At 36.0% G+C, this 19093-nt stretch overlaps 1 protein-coding gene across 3 annotated transcripts in view; it reads left to right on the forward strand.

Annotated features, from left to right (window-relative positions):
- Positions 1 to 19093, forward strand: part of rbbp8l (retinoblastoma binding protein 8-like) — a 64040-nt gene that overhangs the window by 33994 nt on the left and 10953 nt on the right. For 2 of the 3 annotated variants that reach the window (XM_061889700.1, XM_061889702.1), the window contains 7 exons: positions 451 to 526; positions 3696 to 3841; positions 3911 to 3960; positions 6134 to 6201; positions 12858 to 13404; positions 18727 to 18820; positions 18886 to 18947. In XM_061889700.1, coding sequence (XP_061745684.1) covers positions 451 to 526; positions 3696 to 3841; positions 3911 to 3960; positions 6134 to 6201; positions 12858 to 13404; positions 18727 to 18820; positions 18886 to 18947 — 1043 coding nt within the window. The remainder of the gene's footprint in view (positions 1 to 450; positions 527 to 3695; positions 3842 to 3910; positions 3961 to 6133; positions 6202 to 12857; positions 13405 to 18726; positions 18821 to 18885; positions 18948 to 19093) is intronic. The other variant, XM_061889701.1, reaches the window with a different exon arrangement.

A 19093-nucleotide genomic window follows, 5' to 3' on the forward strand; every position in this document is an offset into this window, starting at 1 on the left:
TATATATATATATATATATATATATATATATATATATATATATATATATATATATATATATATATATATATATTTATTTTAAAAAAAATGACAGTATCAAATGGTTCAATTCATCAAAAAATGTATAGTTTAAAATAGGCTTTAATTATTATTTTTTTAGACAAATTGATGTATTTTAAATATTTTCTGTTACCGACTAAAAACAATGTTAAAGTTATTCTTTGTTGTAAGTTGGTCCATATTTCTTTCTTTTTGTTTAGTTTTCTTTGACATTAATTGGGATACAATGTCATGCGCAGGTGTACTTATAACAGATGATACTGTTATTTTGCTAACTAAGGGATAGATAAAGCGTTACATAACGTCCTGACCGAGGTTATAAAAGACTGATGCTGCATTTGTTGTCTGCCGCTTTGCCCATTAACCCTCCAATGTCTGTGTTTGTTGTAGGTGGAGAAATTAATAGCCTTAAAAAGGAAAACAGGAGACTGAGAGACGAGATCATCAATTTAAGAGAAGCACTTAAGTGAGTCATGAGATTTTTTAACATATATTTTGTAACTTTTGACAAAAAGGCCACGCTGAATCAAATGTATTATTGTTATTATTATTAATATTGTAATTATTACATGGTGATGACATGTCCTTTTTGACCTCGGGGCCCAATTTTTCCACTACAGGATGGCTCAGGGCCCAATTAAATACTAACACTAAAATAATAATTGTGATTTGAATCATATTTAACAATTATATCTCATCTACTTACAGTGTACAATATTGTCAAAAGCATGTGTTCATCACAAGTATTATTTTTAAGGCTTAAGTCAGGCTTATTGTAAAAAAAAAAAATACTAATCAAATATACTGCAAAAAGATAATTAAAAAAACCTGATGACAGATAAATGTCCTTCCGTAAATTAATAATAAACAATAATATGTATGTTTGCTGAACAAATATATAGACTCTAAAAACTGATGAAAAATAAATGTACATATTTATTAAAATTCACAAAAATATTTATTACAGTTTATAAGCCATGCTGTGCTAAAATAAATACATTCTGATTAAATTAATTATAAATAATAATAATAATGATAATCATGAAATAAACTGTCAATAAAATGTATATGCAGATGATAATACAGCTTGACCAATTGAGTCATATATTTGGGGGATTCATAAAACGGATGAAAAATACATTTACACACAATCACGCAGTGCTCAAATATGTAAATTCTAACTGAATTAATAATAATATATATGTTCCTTAAATAAAAATAATCTTATGAACTGATGAAAAATTAATGTACATATGTATTAGAATTTATTACAAATATGTATTACAATTTACAAATTTGTGTGCTATAAAAATGTAATCAAATTTATTACATATGATAATAATAATTATGATATATTTTTCTGAAATAAACTGTTTATACAATGTAAGTGCAAATGAAAATACAACTTTATAAATGTATTCATAATTTTTTGGATACATAAAAATAATAAATAATAAAAACAAAAATTCATACAACTATGCAGTGCTGAAATAATTACAGTCCAACTAAATTAATGATAACTGATAATATATATGTTTCTTAAATAAACATAATCTTGTAGACTCTAAAAACTAATGATAAATGAAAAAAATATCTACAAAAATGTATTACAATTATTAATTACTTTTCACAAACTGTGCTGAAATAAATACATTCTAACTACATTGATGATGAATAATTATAATAATCATGATATGTGTTTCTGAAATAAGCTGTCAACAAAATTAATATGCAAATGAAAAAACAGCTTGACCAATTTAGTCACATGTGTAGGGATTAATAAAAACTGTTCAAATATATACATTCTAACTAAATTGGTGATAAATAATATAGTTTCTTAAATAACCATAATTTTATACACTCAAAAAACACATGAAAAATAAACGTAAATACTTACAAAAAATGTATTAAAATTATTTATTACAATTTACAAAGTATGTTGTTCTAAAATAAATACATTCTAACTAAATTACTAGTAAATAATAATAACAATCATGATGTATTTTTCTGAAATAAACTATCAATACAAATGAAGTACAAATGAAGTTACAGATTGACCAATTCAGTCATATTTTTGGGATACATATAAATGTATAAAAATACATTTACATACAATTACACAGTGCTCAAATAATTAAAGTATAACTACATTTATAATAAATATATATATATATATATATATATATATATATATATATATATATATATATATATATATATATATACATATATGTTTATATATGTTTATATATATATATGTTTCTTAAAAAATATAATCTTTTGATCATACTGATGAACATACAATAACAGAAATGTATTACAATTATTAATTACATTTCACAAACTATTTGTGCTAAAATAAATCAATTCTAACTATCTTGATAATAAATAATAATGATAATCATGATGTATTTTTCTGAAATAAACTGTAATAAAATTAATGTGCAAATGAAAATACAACTTGACTAATTTAGTCACATGTTTTGGGATTAATGAAACCTGATAAAATATATACATTTACATCAAATTAAGAAGTGCTAAAATGGATAAAGTCTAACTAAATTAGTGATAACACAGTTTCTTAAATAAACATAATATTATGGACTGTAAAAACTGATAAAAAAAATTAACATACTTACTAAAATTGATTAAAATTATTTATTACAATTTACAAACAATCCATCCATCCATCCATTTTTCTACCGCTTGTCCCTTTTGGGGTCGCGGAGGGTGCTGGAGCCTCATTTTGAGATAGGCTCAGCCTATCTCTGCATTCATGTTGTACTAAAATAAATAAAAAAAATAATTAAATTGATATTAAATAATAATAATAATAATCATGATATATGTTTCTAAAATAAACTAATTAATGTTCAGATGACATGCACCTGGGGATAGGTTGATTGGCAACACTAAAATTGGCCCTAGTGTGTGGATGTGAGTGTGAATGTTGTCTGTCTATCTGTGTTGGCCCTGTGATGAGGTGGCGACTTGTCCAGGGTGTACCCCGCTTTCCGCCCGATTGTAGCTGAGATAGGCGCCAGTGCCCCCCGCGACCCCAAAAGGGAATAAGCGGTAGAAAATGGATGGATGGATAATCAGATGAAAATACAGCTTCACCAATCAGTCACATGTTTTGGGTTTAATTAAAAACTGATGAAATATAAATTTACATACAATTTGTGCTAAATTTACGAAATTCTAACTGAATTAGTGATAAATAATATCTATATTTTTAAAATAAACATCATCATATAGACTCAAAAAATAAATTTAAATACTTACTAAAATTCATTAAAATTAGTTATCACAATTTCACAAACTATGTTGTGCTAAACTAAATACATTCTAACTAAATTGATAGTAAATTATAATAATAATATTGATAATGATGATAATAATAATAATAATCATGATATATGTTTGTCAAATTAGTTGTCAATAAAATTATTATATTCAAATGAAAATACAACTAGACCATTTTAGTCATAATTTTTGTGCTTAAGAGTATGATTTTTATCTCCAGACTTCTTCTCTTTGTTTATTATTGTCTTTATTGCCACAAGTGGCGGAAAAGTGTATTACATCCCAAACGGACGATGAAGAAACACTGACCTAAACCTGTCGCCGTACAGCAACACGCCCTCGGAGGCCAAACCTAACATCTCCCCCGGCCATTCGCCGAACTCCGGGCCTGTGGCGCTCAGCGCCGTGGCGACGGGTTACACCCGTCCCGATCAGCCAGCAGATGGCGACGTTGCGGTGAAAACAGACACACACGGTAAGCACCCAGTCAGATTTGTATTGTGCTTTGCAAAATTGACAGCTGGTGTTTTTTCCACCACAACAGAGCATCAGTCGGAGTTCAGACAGCTGCGAGCCATGAACAAGAGCCACTTTGTAGGTTTCACTTTCATTCCATCCATCCATTTTCTACCGCTTGTCCCTTTTGGGGTGGTGGGGGCGGAAGGCGGGGTACACCCTCGACAAGTCGCCATCTCATGGCAGGGCCAAAACAGATGGACGGACAACATTCACACTCACATTTACACACTAAAGCCGAATCTCAATATTGACGTCCATTAGGGATAATCAATTTTTTCTCTCTCATTTTCAAAAGTGTACAGTGGAAGCTCTAAGTTGAAACCTAATATTTTATTAAGAGGGGTGTGAATCTTTGGGGCGCCGAACCATTCGATCCAATTCCGATCCTCAATTTAACACGATTTTCGAATTCAAGTGTGTTATTTGAATCGAGAAAAACATTTTGTAAAATAAAATGTGTTTTTTGGTTCAATAATAATAAATAGCATTGAGAAAAGCTCCTTCTATAAGATTATGTTAATTTAACAAATATATTTATATAATATAATTTATTATTAATTTAGTTATAATTTAATTATTTGAGCACTGCATAGTTGTATGGAAATGTTTTTTTTATGTGTGTTTTTTTATTATTCTTATGTATCCCAAAAATTATGAGGAAATTTGTAAAGTTATATTTTTATTTGCACTTAAATTGTACTGACAGATTTTTTGTTTTTTTTCCGATGTAAAAAAAATTTATTATTTAAATTATAATCGGGATGAATAAGAATCATTCCTATCTTTTGTGCTCCTACACAAAATACTCTGATGCTAATTTACATTGTATATGCCATAGACATGCTACCGATTAGCATGAGCAATTTTACATGGCACTTTCAACATACCCAAAAAAACATAACTACAGTTACAAAATGATAATAATGCATTTAAATGCATTAAGCTCTTTTTTAGTAATTTAAAGTGCGTGACACTGAGAACCCCTGATTAATTAAGCTACATTTTTTATGTCAACAAAGCAAACATGCCTATGGAAAGCTCTTTAAAAAAGGCTCTATTATTTCAAAATGCGCTAGCTCGATGCTAATTTACATTGTCTATACCATAAACATTTTACCGATTAGCATGAGCATTTTTTTATATGGCGGTTTCAACATAAAAAAAATTATAACTACATTTACAAAAAAATAAATAAATAAATAGTTGATTTATATGTATATAGCGCTTTTTTAGTAATTCAAAGTGTGTTAACTCTTAAAACTCATAATTTATTAATTCCACATTCACACATGGTGGTGGTAAAGTACATTTCCGAACATGATTGATAAAAAAAACTATTTGAAAAAGGCTACATTTTCCAAAATGTGCTAGCTTGATGGTAATTTACATTGTATATGCCATAGACATGTTACCGCTTAGCATAGGCAATTTTACATTGCAGTTTCAACATAAACATTAAGCTACATTTCCATATGAAGCAAGCAAAAGACAAGACGGGCACAGTCTATTTAATGGCAAAGACTACTTCCTTCCTCACGTCTTTGCAATATTTGCAAATGGTACACAGAAACACAATTTAATAACTCAACACAATAATCAGATCACTGTTGAATGTTCAATACATTTTATTATTAAGCAAATTGAAATGTATTACCATACAAAATAGCTGTAAAGATTGACAAATACCAATAATCGGTACCATGTGAAAGGTACCAATCCCTACCAACTAAATAAAACAAAATAACAATCATCTGGAGTGCATGAGAAAATGGAAAAGGAAATTTATGAGCACCCTGTAGTAGACATTAGTGTTTGGCATAAAAAGGGGACTATAGACATTTTGTACTGAACAGCCAGGACAGGAATGTCTGTCCTGATTTACTGGATCACATTTCAGGTTATATGGTTATAATCACACTTCAGAGGCTCCACTGTGCAAGATTTAGAAATGAAAGGATAAAGAAGGATTAGACAGATGGCTAGCAGAAGATCTTATCCGCTTTAAATAGTAATTATTAGAACAAAAACACAAATATATATATATATATATATATATATATATATATATATATATATTCTGTCTATCTGTGTTGGCCATGCAATGAGGTGGCGACTTGTCCAGGATGTACCCCACCTTCCGCCCGAATGCAGCAGAGATAGGCTCCAGCACTCCAAAAGGGACTAGCGGTATAAAATGGATGGATAGTTAAAAATAAATCCTTTGTTTATCTCTTTCTTTCTCCATAAGCCCATTTCACTTTCCACTTACACGTCGCCGTCCTGGAAGACGGAACACAACGCAGCAGGAGACAGGAGGTAAGTTGTATCGTCATGATTTTACACGAAACTACGCTAAATAGTGATAACAATTCATCAAGTATTTTCATTTATTTTAAATATTTAATATTCGTTTGTTTTGTTTGGTTTACAAATAAACCAATATTAATAATAATAATTGCGCTAACATAACAGGAGTTAGCATACTTCTAAGATGGCGCCAATTTGAAAATCTATGATCTTTAGGCATAAACATACAAAATTAGCTCATAAACTAGCATTGAACGTTAGTATGCTTACAATAATTTGTTATTTTAAGAGACGTTACTGTTACGCTTGTGTAACAGTAATGCCGGATTCGGTCCTCCGTGGATGCGTCAGCAAGAACACAGCAAAAAGGTAAGAACTAAGGGATTTATTAAACAAAAGGAGCTATGAACAAAAACACTGATACAAATAGAAAAGGCAAATAAAAGCGCTAGCATGGAAAGCTAGGACAAACAAACCGAAGCACAAAGGCACACAAAAGGAAACACAAAACAACTAGCGTGAAAGCTAGGAATAAAATAAAGCTTAGCGTGAGAGCTAGCGAAAAACGAGAGTGAGAGACAAGTCATAAACAGATGTATGTGAACAAACTAAGATCCGACAATCAGTGAACAGAAAACGCTGGCTTATAAACAGGTGGTGATTAGTAAAGACAGGTGTGCTGGAAAAGAGAGTAGCAGCTGAAACTAATGAGTGACCATGGAAACGAACAAAACAAGAACTAAGTATGTCAAACCGCAGAGTGATATAAAAATGGAACAAAAATAACAATATGGTGATGATCCGACCATCGGATCACAACAGTTACTATGTTTTCAAGATGGCGCCGAGCACCAAAAACCACAACTTTTAGATTTCAACTTACACATTTGTCGAGAAAATTTGCATAAAACATTAGCATGCTAACGTCAACATGAGGACATAGGACAAGTTAGCGTCTTTCAGAGATAGCGGCAAGTATAAAAATGCACTGTTTTTAGGCGTAAACATAGAAAATTAGCTGAAATACTTGTAAAAACAGGGATGGGAATGAAGATTAACAAAATCAGCTGAAATCTATGTCAGCTTAGGATGCATTTCCTGCTATTTTGAGTCAAAATCCAACATATTTCTATGTGACCAAAATGTCACATTTATTAGCAAATATTTTCATAAAAATGTATGATGTGCTGCGATGAGGTGGCGACTTGTCCAGGGTGTACCCCGCCTCCCGCCCGATTGTAGCTGAGATAGGCGCCAGCGCCCCCCGCGACCCCAAAAGGGAATAAGCGGTATGAAATGGATGGATGGATGTATGATGTGATGAAATGTATGTATACAAGTTTACACATATGTCAAATGCTTGCACACTTTTGGATTATAGACAAAAATAGGCCTACAAATGGATTAAACAGAATTTAAAATATGAAAATGTTGAAATACATAAGATGGTGTATTGTACCTCTGAATGGACTTGTCTGTCGTAGATTGGTGTGAGAGGAGCCCAGTCGGAGGTGGGAAGCTCCGATAGTTGATTTGAGGCTGCATTTGTGACGATGTTTGACTTCAGCTTGAAGCCCAGTGTAAAATTACTTCTCCGTAAACTCACTTTACTTAGATGCCTTGCCGATTTCGCGTGGTTAAAGAGTGTCACTTTTCCCCGAGATCCATAGCTCACAATGTCCTTGCAATATAAGCACTGAGCACGTCCCGGTCATCGCACTTTGCAATGAAATCGCTGATCAGTTTGTCTGCTTCTACTATATTGTTGTTAAAGGGGAACATTATCACAATTTCAAAAGGGTTAAAAACAATAAAAATCAGTTCGCAGTGGTTTGTTGTATTTTTTTTTTAAAAATTCAAAATTTTACCGGTCCCGGAATATCCCTAAAAAAAGCTTTAAAGTGCTTGATTTTCGCTATTTTCAATGCGACTATCCATTTTCCTGTGACGTCATACAGTGCTGCCAATGTAAACAAACAATGGCGAATAGCACAGCAAGATATAGCGACATTAGCTCGGATTCAGACTCTGATTTCAGCGATTTAAGCGATTTAACAGATTACGCATGTATTAAAACGGATGGTTAGATTATGAAAGTATTGAAGAAGAAACTGAAGCTATTGAACGAATAGCTATTGATGCTATTCATAGCCATAGCATGGCCAATAGCTGCGTTAGCATCGCCGGTAAAATGTGCGGACCAAACGATCAGGACTTTCGCATCTCGTGACACTGGAGCAACTTAAATCTGTCGATTGGTAAGTGTTTTTTTTGCATTAAATGTGGGTGGAAGTAAACGTAATATAGTTGCAAATGCATCTTCAAGTTATCCACACATCTCTGTGCCATGTCTGCTTTAGCACCGCCGGTAAATAGCATGTTAGCGTCGATTAGCGTAGCATGTTAGCATCGATTAGCTGGCAGTCAACATCAACAAAACTCACCTTTGTGAATTTGTTGACTTTATAGTTGCAATTGCATCTGCAGGTTATTCAAACATCTCTGTGCCATGTCTGCTTTAGCACCGCCGATAAATAGCATGTTAGCATTGATTAGCGTAGCATGTCAGCATCGATTAGCTGCCAGTCACGCCGCAACCAAATATGTCTGATTAGCACATAAGTTAACATCAACAAAACTCACCTTTGTGATTTCGTTGACTTTATCGTTGCAAATGCATCTGCAGGTCATCCATACATCTCTGTGCCATGTCTGTCATCGCCGGTAAAATGTGGAGACACTCTGGCACATTCAATGGGGGTCTGGCGGCAGACACTTTCGCATCTTCGGGCCAGTGGTGCAACTTGAATCCCTCCCTGTTAGTGTTGTTACTCCCTCCGACAACACACCGACAAGGCATGATGTCTCCAAAGTTCCAAAAAATAGTCGAAAAAACGGAAAATAACAGAGCTGAGACCCGGTGTTTGTAATGTGTTGAAAATGAAAATGGCGGTTCTATTACCTTGGTGACGTCACGTTCTAATGTCATCGCCACAGAGCGATGAACAGAAAGGCGTTTAATTCGCCAAAATTCACCCATTTAGAATTCGGAAATCGGTTAAAAAAATATATGGTCTTTTTTCTGCACCATCAAGGTATATATTGACGCTTACATAGGTCTGCTGATAATGTTCCCCTTTAATCTTCACCTTCAGTTTGATAGATATATCGAGCCATGCCCAGTTCCACTTGTTTCTCACGCCCTTATCGATATCTTTCGCTAATGAAGCATTCCTATCTTGAATAAGCTTAAACATGTCTGAAACTGTTTTGTCAATAAAGAAACGTGTTAATTGAGAGCTACTGTGTTTTCTTTCCAGATTAGTCGCCGATAAACACAACCAATATAAACAGAATACGAGTTCAGAAACGCTCACAATAATTGAGGATCAGGGACTAAATATTGTCGCCAAACGACGCGTGCAGACGACTATAACGGGCAATGTCATTGGTTGATGTCGTCAGCTGATAGTAGAGCTAGCCAATCTGGTGCCTTCACACGTTGGCATTATATTATATAAATGACCTTGGCGGCGCCAAAATTGGCGGAATTCTGCGGATCCGCGGAAAATTCCCAACAAGATAAAATGGGACACGGCAGCAATCTTGTAAAGTGCTATCATTCGAATATAAGAGACGTTAGCATACTTCCGAGATGGCAAGTTTTTAAAAATGTGATTTTTAGGTAAAAACATACAGCATTTACTTAAAACCTAGCATAAAATGTTAGCTGCTAACGTTAGGGTGCTAGCAGATGACCGGAACATAGGAAATACAAAAAAAGTTACTGTTTGTAGGTGTAAACATACAAAATTAGCTAAAAAACTAGCATTGAACATTAAGATGCGAATGCTAGCATTCTAAATTCAGAGACGTTAGCATACGTCCAAGATGGCGCAAGGTGACAAAAATCATGATTGTTTTAAATACTAATTATTAGGGCTGTGAATGTTTGGGTGTCCCACAATTCAATTCAATATCGATTCTTGGGGTCACGATTCGATAATATATCGATTCTCGATTCAAAACCGATTTTTTTCCCGATTTAAAAGGATTCTGTATTCATTAAATACATAGGATTTCAGCAAGATTTACCCCAGTCTGCTGACATGCAAGCAGAGTAGTATATTTTTGTAAAAAGCTTTTATAATTGTAAAGGACAATGTTTTATCAACTGATTGCAATAATGTAAATTTGTTTTAACTATTAAACGAACCAAAAATATGACTTATTTCATCTTTGTGAAAACATTGGACAAAGTGTGTTGTCAAGCTTATGAGATGCGATGCAAGTGTAAGCCACTGTGACACTATTGTTCTTTTTTTAAAATGTTATAAATGTCTAATGTTAATGTCAATGAGGGATTTTTAATCACTGCTATGCTGAAATTATAACTAATATTGATACTGTTGCTGATGATATAAATTTTTGTTAAATACTTTTGGTTTGTTCTGTGTCGTGTTTGTGTCTCCTCAATTGCTCTGTTTATTGCAGTTCTGAGTGTTGCTGGGTCAGGTTTGGTTTTGGAATTGGATTGCATTGTTATGGTATTGCTGTGTAGTGGTTTGTTGGATTGATTTAAAAAAAAATAATAATAATCGATTTATTAAAAATTAGAATGGATTCCTAATCGCACAACATAAACGATTCGATTCGTATTCGAATCGATTTTTCCCCACACCCCTACTAATTATTAATTTGATATGTTTGGTTTAAAAATAAAACAATATTATTACAAATATTAAGAAGAAACCTATATTATCTAGTATTTTCATTATTGTAAATACAGGTAAAATCTGACCTATATGCCGTTAAGAAAAAAACTTTATATTCATTGTATTTACTTTGAATTCAGATATTTGATGATTTGCTGTTTTTCTTGTAAGACGGCGCCAAGTATTAGAAATTATTTTTAGTAAATTTGCTAAATTAAAAAGCAGAAAATGTTCACGTTGTCATTATGGGGTATTCTGTAAAAAAACGGTTATCTACTGGCAGCTACGGCTGCCATACGAAAACCATAAAATTAAAGTAAAACATTGTAAACCAAATAATGATAAAAAACATTATATTTACAGACATTTTCATGAAACGTTTTGCGGAAAAATATCGTAATTTTACAGATTTTTACTCAATTATTAAGATCAACCACCTTTAATAAAGTGACGATGCAAACAGTTCTACAAAAACACCTTTATTCTACAGAGTTTTTCCATATTATTACGATCAATCACCTTTAATGAAGTGACAATGCTGGCAGTTCCACAGAAAAATACCATTATTTTATAGATTTTTTCTGAATTTTTAAGATCAGGGGTCTCTAACTCAATTTACCTGGGGGCCACTGGATGCAGAAACTTGGTGCTAAGTGGAAAATAGAAATATACTGTACATAGTTTGTCGTTACTGGCATGTTACTTAAAATAACAGGCGGCTTGTTTATTTACAGATAATGTCTTCAATTCTACAGTTTTATAACCTATTTGAAAAAAATACAAAAATTACAGTAGGAGTTTAGAGTAAATTAACCATAATAATATGATTTTTTTTACAGTGTATTGTGTGGATAATTTTAAGGACAAACATTAATTGAATCCATTTGAATCTGAGGCTTACTTTCCAGATCAAGCCCTAAATGTCTAAAACATAGGTGTCAAACTCTGGCCCGCGGGCCAAATCTTGCCCTTGCGGCAATATCAATTTAGCATTAGAGCTGGCCCGAGGGTGCCGCTGTAACACCGCATTCACCGCTAATACTCATACTTGCCAACCCTCCTAGTATTCCCGGTAGACTCCCGAAGTTCAGTGCCACTCCCGAAAATCTCCCGGGGCAACCATTTTCCCAAATTTCTACCGATTTCCACCTGGCCAATATATCGGGGGTGTGCATTTAAGGCACTGCCTTTAGCGTTCTCTACAACCTGTCGTCACGTCCGCTTTCCTCCATACTAACAGCGTGTCACATAATATTTGTGGCTTTTACTCACACACACACGCACAAGTGAATGCAATGCATACTTGGTCAACAGCCATACAGGTCACACTGAGGGCGGCCGTATAAACAACTTTAGCACTGTTACAAATATGCGCCACACTGTGAACCCACACCAAACAAGAATGACAAACACATTTCGGGTGAACATCCGCACTGTAACACAACAGAACAAATACCCAGAATCCCTTGCGACACTAACTCTTCCGGGAAACTTCCAGCAAACTGACCAATAATTAACGTTTTATTTATGCATTGTCTCTTACTACTTCAAGGCTTGAATGTTTGGTTCATTCATTATTGTTATTTTATTTTCAAATTCATTATTAGCCTGTGGAAAAAAATTGATACCTCAGAAGATTGCAAATTAGAAAAAAAGGCATAACATTTTTATTTAAATTTTATTTGATATGCCATTGATATTTTTTTAATTATTATTATTATTTATTATTATTTGAAACTGGATTTTGCATGTCACTAAAATCATAAAAGCCTTGCTTGTTCAATATTTATTGCAAAACTTGTTTGGGTCCTTATCAAAAGGTTAATTTGTTTAACCTTGGTCCGCAGCTTTGTTCCGTTTAAAATTTTGGCCCACTCTGTATTTGAGTTTGACACCCCTGCTCTAAAATGTGAAGAAAAAAATGTCATTTAAATGCTCCATGTTCCTTAGATCTCACATCGTGGAGACCATGGACCATCATCCTCTGAAGACCACCTCCCTCTCCGACCTGAGTCCACATTCTCTCAAGGCCCCCGTGCCCTGTCGTCCTCAGCCAATCAAGAGCACCTTCCCCTGGGCTATCCCTGAATCTTCCACCTGGGCGCCCATGGCGGGCGGCAGCATGGTGCTGCACCCTTACCCCAAGTCCAGTCTCCCTGGTTTCCCCAACATGAACAGCCAAAATGGCAGCCTGCCAGGCTACGGGCATCAGTGGCCCAGGGCCGTCAAAGAACCCACCGTGGTGTTCCGCTTGAAGAACCCATCGGAGCACGCGGGACAAAGCCCCGCGGCTAAGACCCAGGACAAGAAGGACGCTCAGCACAAAGATCAATGTGACGGTCCTCTGGACCTTTCCGATAGAGGAAAGTCCAAGTCGGGCCAGACACCACTGGCCTGGCAAGAAGGTTTGGACCAGAGACGGGACAAGGACGTGTCACCTGATGCGTCTCCATTCTTACCTCCGGTCTCACAGCGAGAGGAAGTCCCAAACCACAAGGTGAGCGCTGTCCAAATCAGTAGATCTGGGTTAGTTGTTGCCTCATCGGGAGGGAAGTATGATGAGACCTGATAAGATTGAGCATGCCGCAGCTAGCCCTGGACAGTCCCACTCCTTAATGCAGAGATGTCAAACCCATTTAATAAATCAGTAAATGATTCTACAAAACCCAAAACCAGAGAAGTTGGCACATTGTGTAAATGTTAAATAAAAACACAATACAATGATTTGCAAATCCTTTTCAACTTATATTCAATTGAATAGACTGCAAAGACAAGATATTTAATGTTCACACTGAAAACATTTTTTTTTTTTTGTTGCAAATAATCATTAACTTGGAATTTATTGGCAGCAACACATTGCAAAAAAGTTGTCACAGGGGCCTTTTTACCACTGTGTTACATGGCCTTTCCTTTTAACAACACTCAGTAAACGTTTGGGAACTGAGGTGACACATTTTTTAAGTGGAATTATTTCCCATTCTTGCTTGATGTACAGCTTATGTTGTTCAACAGTATTTTAGGCTTCGTATTGCGCCTCACATTTTCAATGGAAGACAGGTCTGGACTACAGGCAGGCCAGTCTAGTACCCGCACTCTTTTACTATGAAGCCACACTGTTGTAACACACGGCTTGCCATTGTCTTGCTGAAATAAGCAGAGGCGTCCATGATAACGTTGCTTGGATGGCAACATATGTTGCTCCAAAACCTGTATGTACCCTTCAGCATTAATGGTGCCTTCACAGATGTGTAAGTTTCCCATGCTTTGGGCACTAATACACCCTCATACCATCACAGATGTTGGCTTATCAACTTTGCGCCTAGAACAATCCGGATTGGTTATTTTCCTCTTTGGTCCAGAGGACACGACGTCCACAGTTTTCAAAAACAATTTGAAATGTGGACTCGTCAGACCACTGAACACTTTTCCACTTTACATCAGTCCATCTTAGATGAGCTCGGGCCCAGCGAAGTCGGCGGCGTTTCTGGGTGTTGTTGATTAATGGTATTGGCCTTGCATATAGAGTTTTAGCCTGTACTTACAAATGTAGCAACAAACTGTAGTTACTGACAGTGGTTTTCAGAATTTTTCCTGCGCTCATGTGGTGATATCCTTTACACACTGATGTCGCTTTTCGAAGGTCAAGGGCATTCAATGTTAGTTTTCAGCCTTGCTGCTTACGTACAGTAATTTCTCCAGATTCTCTAAACCTTTTGATGATATTACGGACCGTAGATGTTGAAATCCCTAAATTCCTTGCAATAGCTGGTTAAGAAAGGTTGTTGTAACACCTGGCTTGGCATTGTCTTGCTGAAATAAGCAGGGGCGTCCATGATAACGTTGCTTCAATAGAATAGGATAGGGATAGGTCTTTATTGTCATTGCACAAGTAAAACGAAACTTTGTTTTCGGTACAAACCTGTTGAAGATTAGACAAACAAACAGTGTAAAGGGTTACGGAACAGGAACGCTGATGGGCTGCCCCGTAAAAGATGGGGAAAAAGGTAAAACGCTGGGGAAGGATGAGTAAAAAAAATACAATCTAGACTGGGCTCCTAAGCGGGCCCAGTTTGGGGTGGGAAGAATACTCCATAGCAAAGCACATATACATATTAAAACATACATTTCGAGATATCTAGCAACAGAGGGAAGGGAGTGGGGGCCATGGATTTGCGTCGAGGGCGTTGGATTGGGTGGTATGTATGTGTGTGGCGTATATTTTTGTGGTTGCATGTTTGTGTGTAAGCCTGCAGCGTGTTTCTGTACCGTGGCATTGATGTCGTGCAGTCGCTAGTCTGAAGTAAAAAACAACAGGTGTGTGTCCATGAGAAACAAGAAGGGAGTTGGTTGTGTCTTCGCTGCACTGTCCATCAGAAGAGTCTCGAAGCCAGGGAAACAATCCAAGTTAGAATGTTTTGTATGCGAGTGAAAATAACATTTGCTTTTCACTCTAAATTGTCTATGACTAGTCCTCAAAATGTATCCTGCAGGGCAGACAGTCCGATGTTATCCACATCACAAGCGTGTCCGCAGTTCTTACCGCATCCTCCAATCATTTGTGGCAGCTTTGGGGTACTTTGAAGACTGCCAGCAACTTCCAATTTGTCGACGACCCAGAGCAACGCTTATTCCAATCAGCATAATTCCGAATAGGTAGATATCTTCACGTCCTCGACAGAAAAGGGTCGCCAGACACCCGGCACTCCTTTTTCTCCCAAAAGTCCGTCGTGTGTCCAGCAAACAACCGCTCCGTCACGACAAGCAAGTTCCCCTAAACCCAAGATCTTGTCAATTTTGTTGAGGCCAGTTAAACATTTACAATGTTGATTTGGAGAGCAGTGCAAAAAGGGGAAACATAAAAAGTTAAGACAATACAAGACAAAGAAGCAAGCAGGAGAGACAAGGGAGAGGAAAGGGGAGCGTCCGCCCTCGATGAGTGTCAGAGAGAAAAACAACATAAAAATATAGATCAATAAACATATGTTAATCCAAAACCTGTATGTACCTTTCAGCATTAAAAGGCCTTAGTGGCCACATGCGTGGACAGCACCTTTTAGCTCTTATTTCCAAAATTGTGTACACTACTGAATTGGGGGTCTTATGCCGCTTATGTGGACACTTATACTGCCATCTGGTGGTGTCAGAAGAGTACGACATACAATGGAATTTTGAAATAAAAAAGTGTAAAAATAAAAATTAGCATGTCACTACACACGAAGTACACGTTTGTGTACTAATGGACTAAGTACATAATATCTAAAGATGAGTTTTTGTTTTTATTCTAATTAGGGTCCAATAAGCCCAAATAGCAAAGAGAAATAGAAAAATCATGTAAACAAACAGCGTGGGCCTTAAGAGGTTAATGGTGCTTTCACAGATGTGCAAGTTACCCATGCCTTGGGCACTAATACACCCCCATACCATCACAGATGCTGGCTTTTCAACTTTGCGCCTAGAACAATCCAGATGGTTCTTTTCCTCTTTGTTCTGGGGTACACAATGTCCACAGTTATCAAAAACAATTTGAAATGTGGACTCGCCACACCACTTTTTCACTTTGCATCATTCCATTTTAGATGAGTTCGATACCAGCAGAGCCGGCGTCGTTTCTGGGTGTTGTTGATAAATGGTATTGGCTTTGCATAGTAGAGTTTTAACTTGCACTTACAGATGGAGCGACAAACTGTAGTTACTGACAGCAGTTTTCTTAAGTGTTTCTGAGCCCATGTGGTGATATCCTTTATACACTGATGTCGCTTTATGATGCAATACCGCTTGAGGGATTGAAAGTCTTCAATATCAACGTTTACGTGATCCAAAGTCAGGGGCACTCAATTTTACGTGCAGTGATTTCTCCAGATTCTCTGAACCTTTTGATTGTCAGAGTTTGTTTGTGACGAACCCCAAGATGCAGAGACGGCCAGGCAGGCATTGAACAGGAAAACGTGATTTAATTAAAATATTAGAATAAGAACAAACAAAAGGGTACTAACAAAGGACGCGCGCGAGGCGGTTAACAAACAAAAGGGTCTTTAGCATGGAAGCTAGCAAGAAACAGAAAAGGGGCCTAGCGTGGAAGCTAGCGGGGAGCAAACAGGAAAACAGAAGTTGTTAATTGTAGAGTGAAAACAAAACGGAAGCAGGGAACAAAAAAAGTAAGCTACAAACAGATACCGAAAGATAGCTTACTGCTACGCTGCAATGACTCGACATGAAACGACACGACAGGAACGACGATACGAAAGTCATCGACAAGACAATAATCCAGCACTGACTGCAAGACAAAGCAGGTACAAATAGGAGCGGGCTGATTTACACCAGGTGTGGCCAGGTGCCAATCAGCCGTAGCTGAGGGGAAACAAAGCAATCAGGGAGACAAACAGGAAGCTAAACCGAAATAAGAGTGCTGACAGGAACTAAGGATAGGAAATACTAAACACACAGAGGAAAAACTAAAACACAAACAAACTGTCAGTGGCAAGCCTGACATTGATGATATTACAGAGCATAGATGGTGAAATCCCTAAATTCCTTGCAATAGCTGGTTGAGATATGATAAACAATTTGCTCAGGCATTTGTTGACAAAGTGGTGACCCTCACCCCATCTTTGTTTGGGAATGACTCAGTATTTCATGTAAGCTGCTTTTATACCCAATCACGGCACCCACCTGTTCCCAATTAGCCTTTTCACCTCTGGGATGTTCCAAATAAGTGTTTGATGAGCATTCCTCAACTTTCTCAGTCTTTTTTGCCACTTGTGCCAGCTTTTTTGAAACATATTGCAGGCATCAAATACCAAATGAGCTAATGTTTGAAAAAAATAACAAAGTTTTTCAGTTCGGACATTAAGTATCTTGTCTTTGCAGTCTATTCAATTGAATATAAGTTGAAAAAGATTTGCAAATCATTGCATTCTGTTTTTATTTACATTTACACAATGTGTCAACTTCACTGCTTTTGAGTTTTGTAAGATGTCGCCAAGTGTTCGAATCCAGGATTTTTAAGTTTAAACACACAAAATTAGCTAAAAAGCTAGCATAAAACTCAAGCACGCTTATATAACAGACATTAGCATACTTCTAAGATGGCGCCAGGTTAAAAATATATGATTTTTATGTGTAAACATACAAAATTAGCTCAGAAGATAGTATAAAATATTAGCATGCTAACATTAACGTGCTATTAAGAAAGACGTTATACTTCCAAGGTGGCAAAAAGCATCAACATTTCTGATTTTTAGCATGCTAACGTTGGAATGGTAATATAACAGACGTTAGCATGTTTCCAAGATGGCGCCAAATTTAAAATCTCTGACTTTTATATATAAACATACAAAATTAGTTCAGAAGCTAGCATAAAATTTCCACATGCTAACATTAACATAGAGACGTTATCATACCTCCAAGATCTTTACAAGCATCAAAATCCAGGATTTGAAGGCTTAAACACACAATTAGCTAAAAGGTTGACATTGAACGCTAGCATGCTAATATCAAAGACATTACAATATTTCCAAGATGGCACAAAGTAACACAAATCATGATTTTTAAGTAAAAACATGTAACATTAGCTAAGAAACTAGCATGTTAACATTAGGGTGGTAGCAGATGACCGGGTCATATTCAATACAAAAATTAACTATTTATAGGTGTAAATACAAAAATTAGCGCAAAAGCTCACATTAATGTTAGTATGCTCACTTGCAGGATTCTCACAGAAATGAGGCAAAAAGACAATCTTTACTATATCCGCGCATTAATGCTTCCCTCACTCGCAGGATTCTCACAGGAATTAGGGTATCTCACGCTCTTGTCCCAGCAGGCGGTAAAAGAGCAGGAGCAGAATAAATCGGCACAGGGGAAGGCAGAGCAAAGCAAGAAGGTTCCCGCCCTCACGATATCGCTGCGTCCAGGTAGGACCTGTATGGGTGTGACACTGTCCTGGTGTGGCTCACTTCCTGTCTCTTTTGTGCAACAGTCGTGGTGCTGGAGACTCTCAACTCTGATCTTTACACACAAAACACATCGACAAATGGCAAGGTAGGATATCTGGATTAGTTTTTGTAGATTATTGTTTGTAATCAGATTAATCACAGTATCGAATTTGGATTAATGGTGATTGATCACAGTAAATTACCTGCTTATAGAACATAAATTACCCTAAAAATGATAAAATTGTTAGATAA

Source organism: Nerophis ophidion, linkage group LG27 (genome assembly GCF_033978795.1).
Source record: "Nerophis ophidion isolate RoL-2023_Sa linkage group LG27, RoL_Noph_v1.0, whole genome shotgun sequence".
Lineage (NCBI taxonomy): Eukaryota > Metazoa > Chordata > Actinopteri > Syngnathiformes > Syngnathidae > Nerophis > Nerophis ophidion.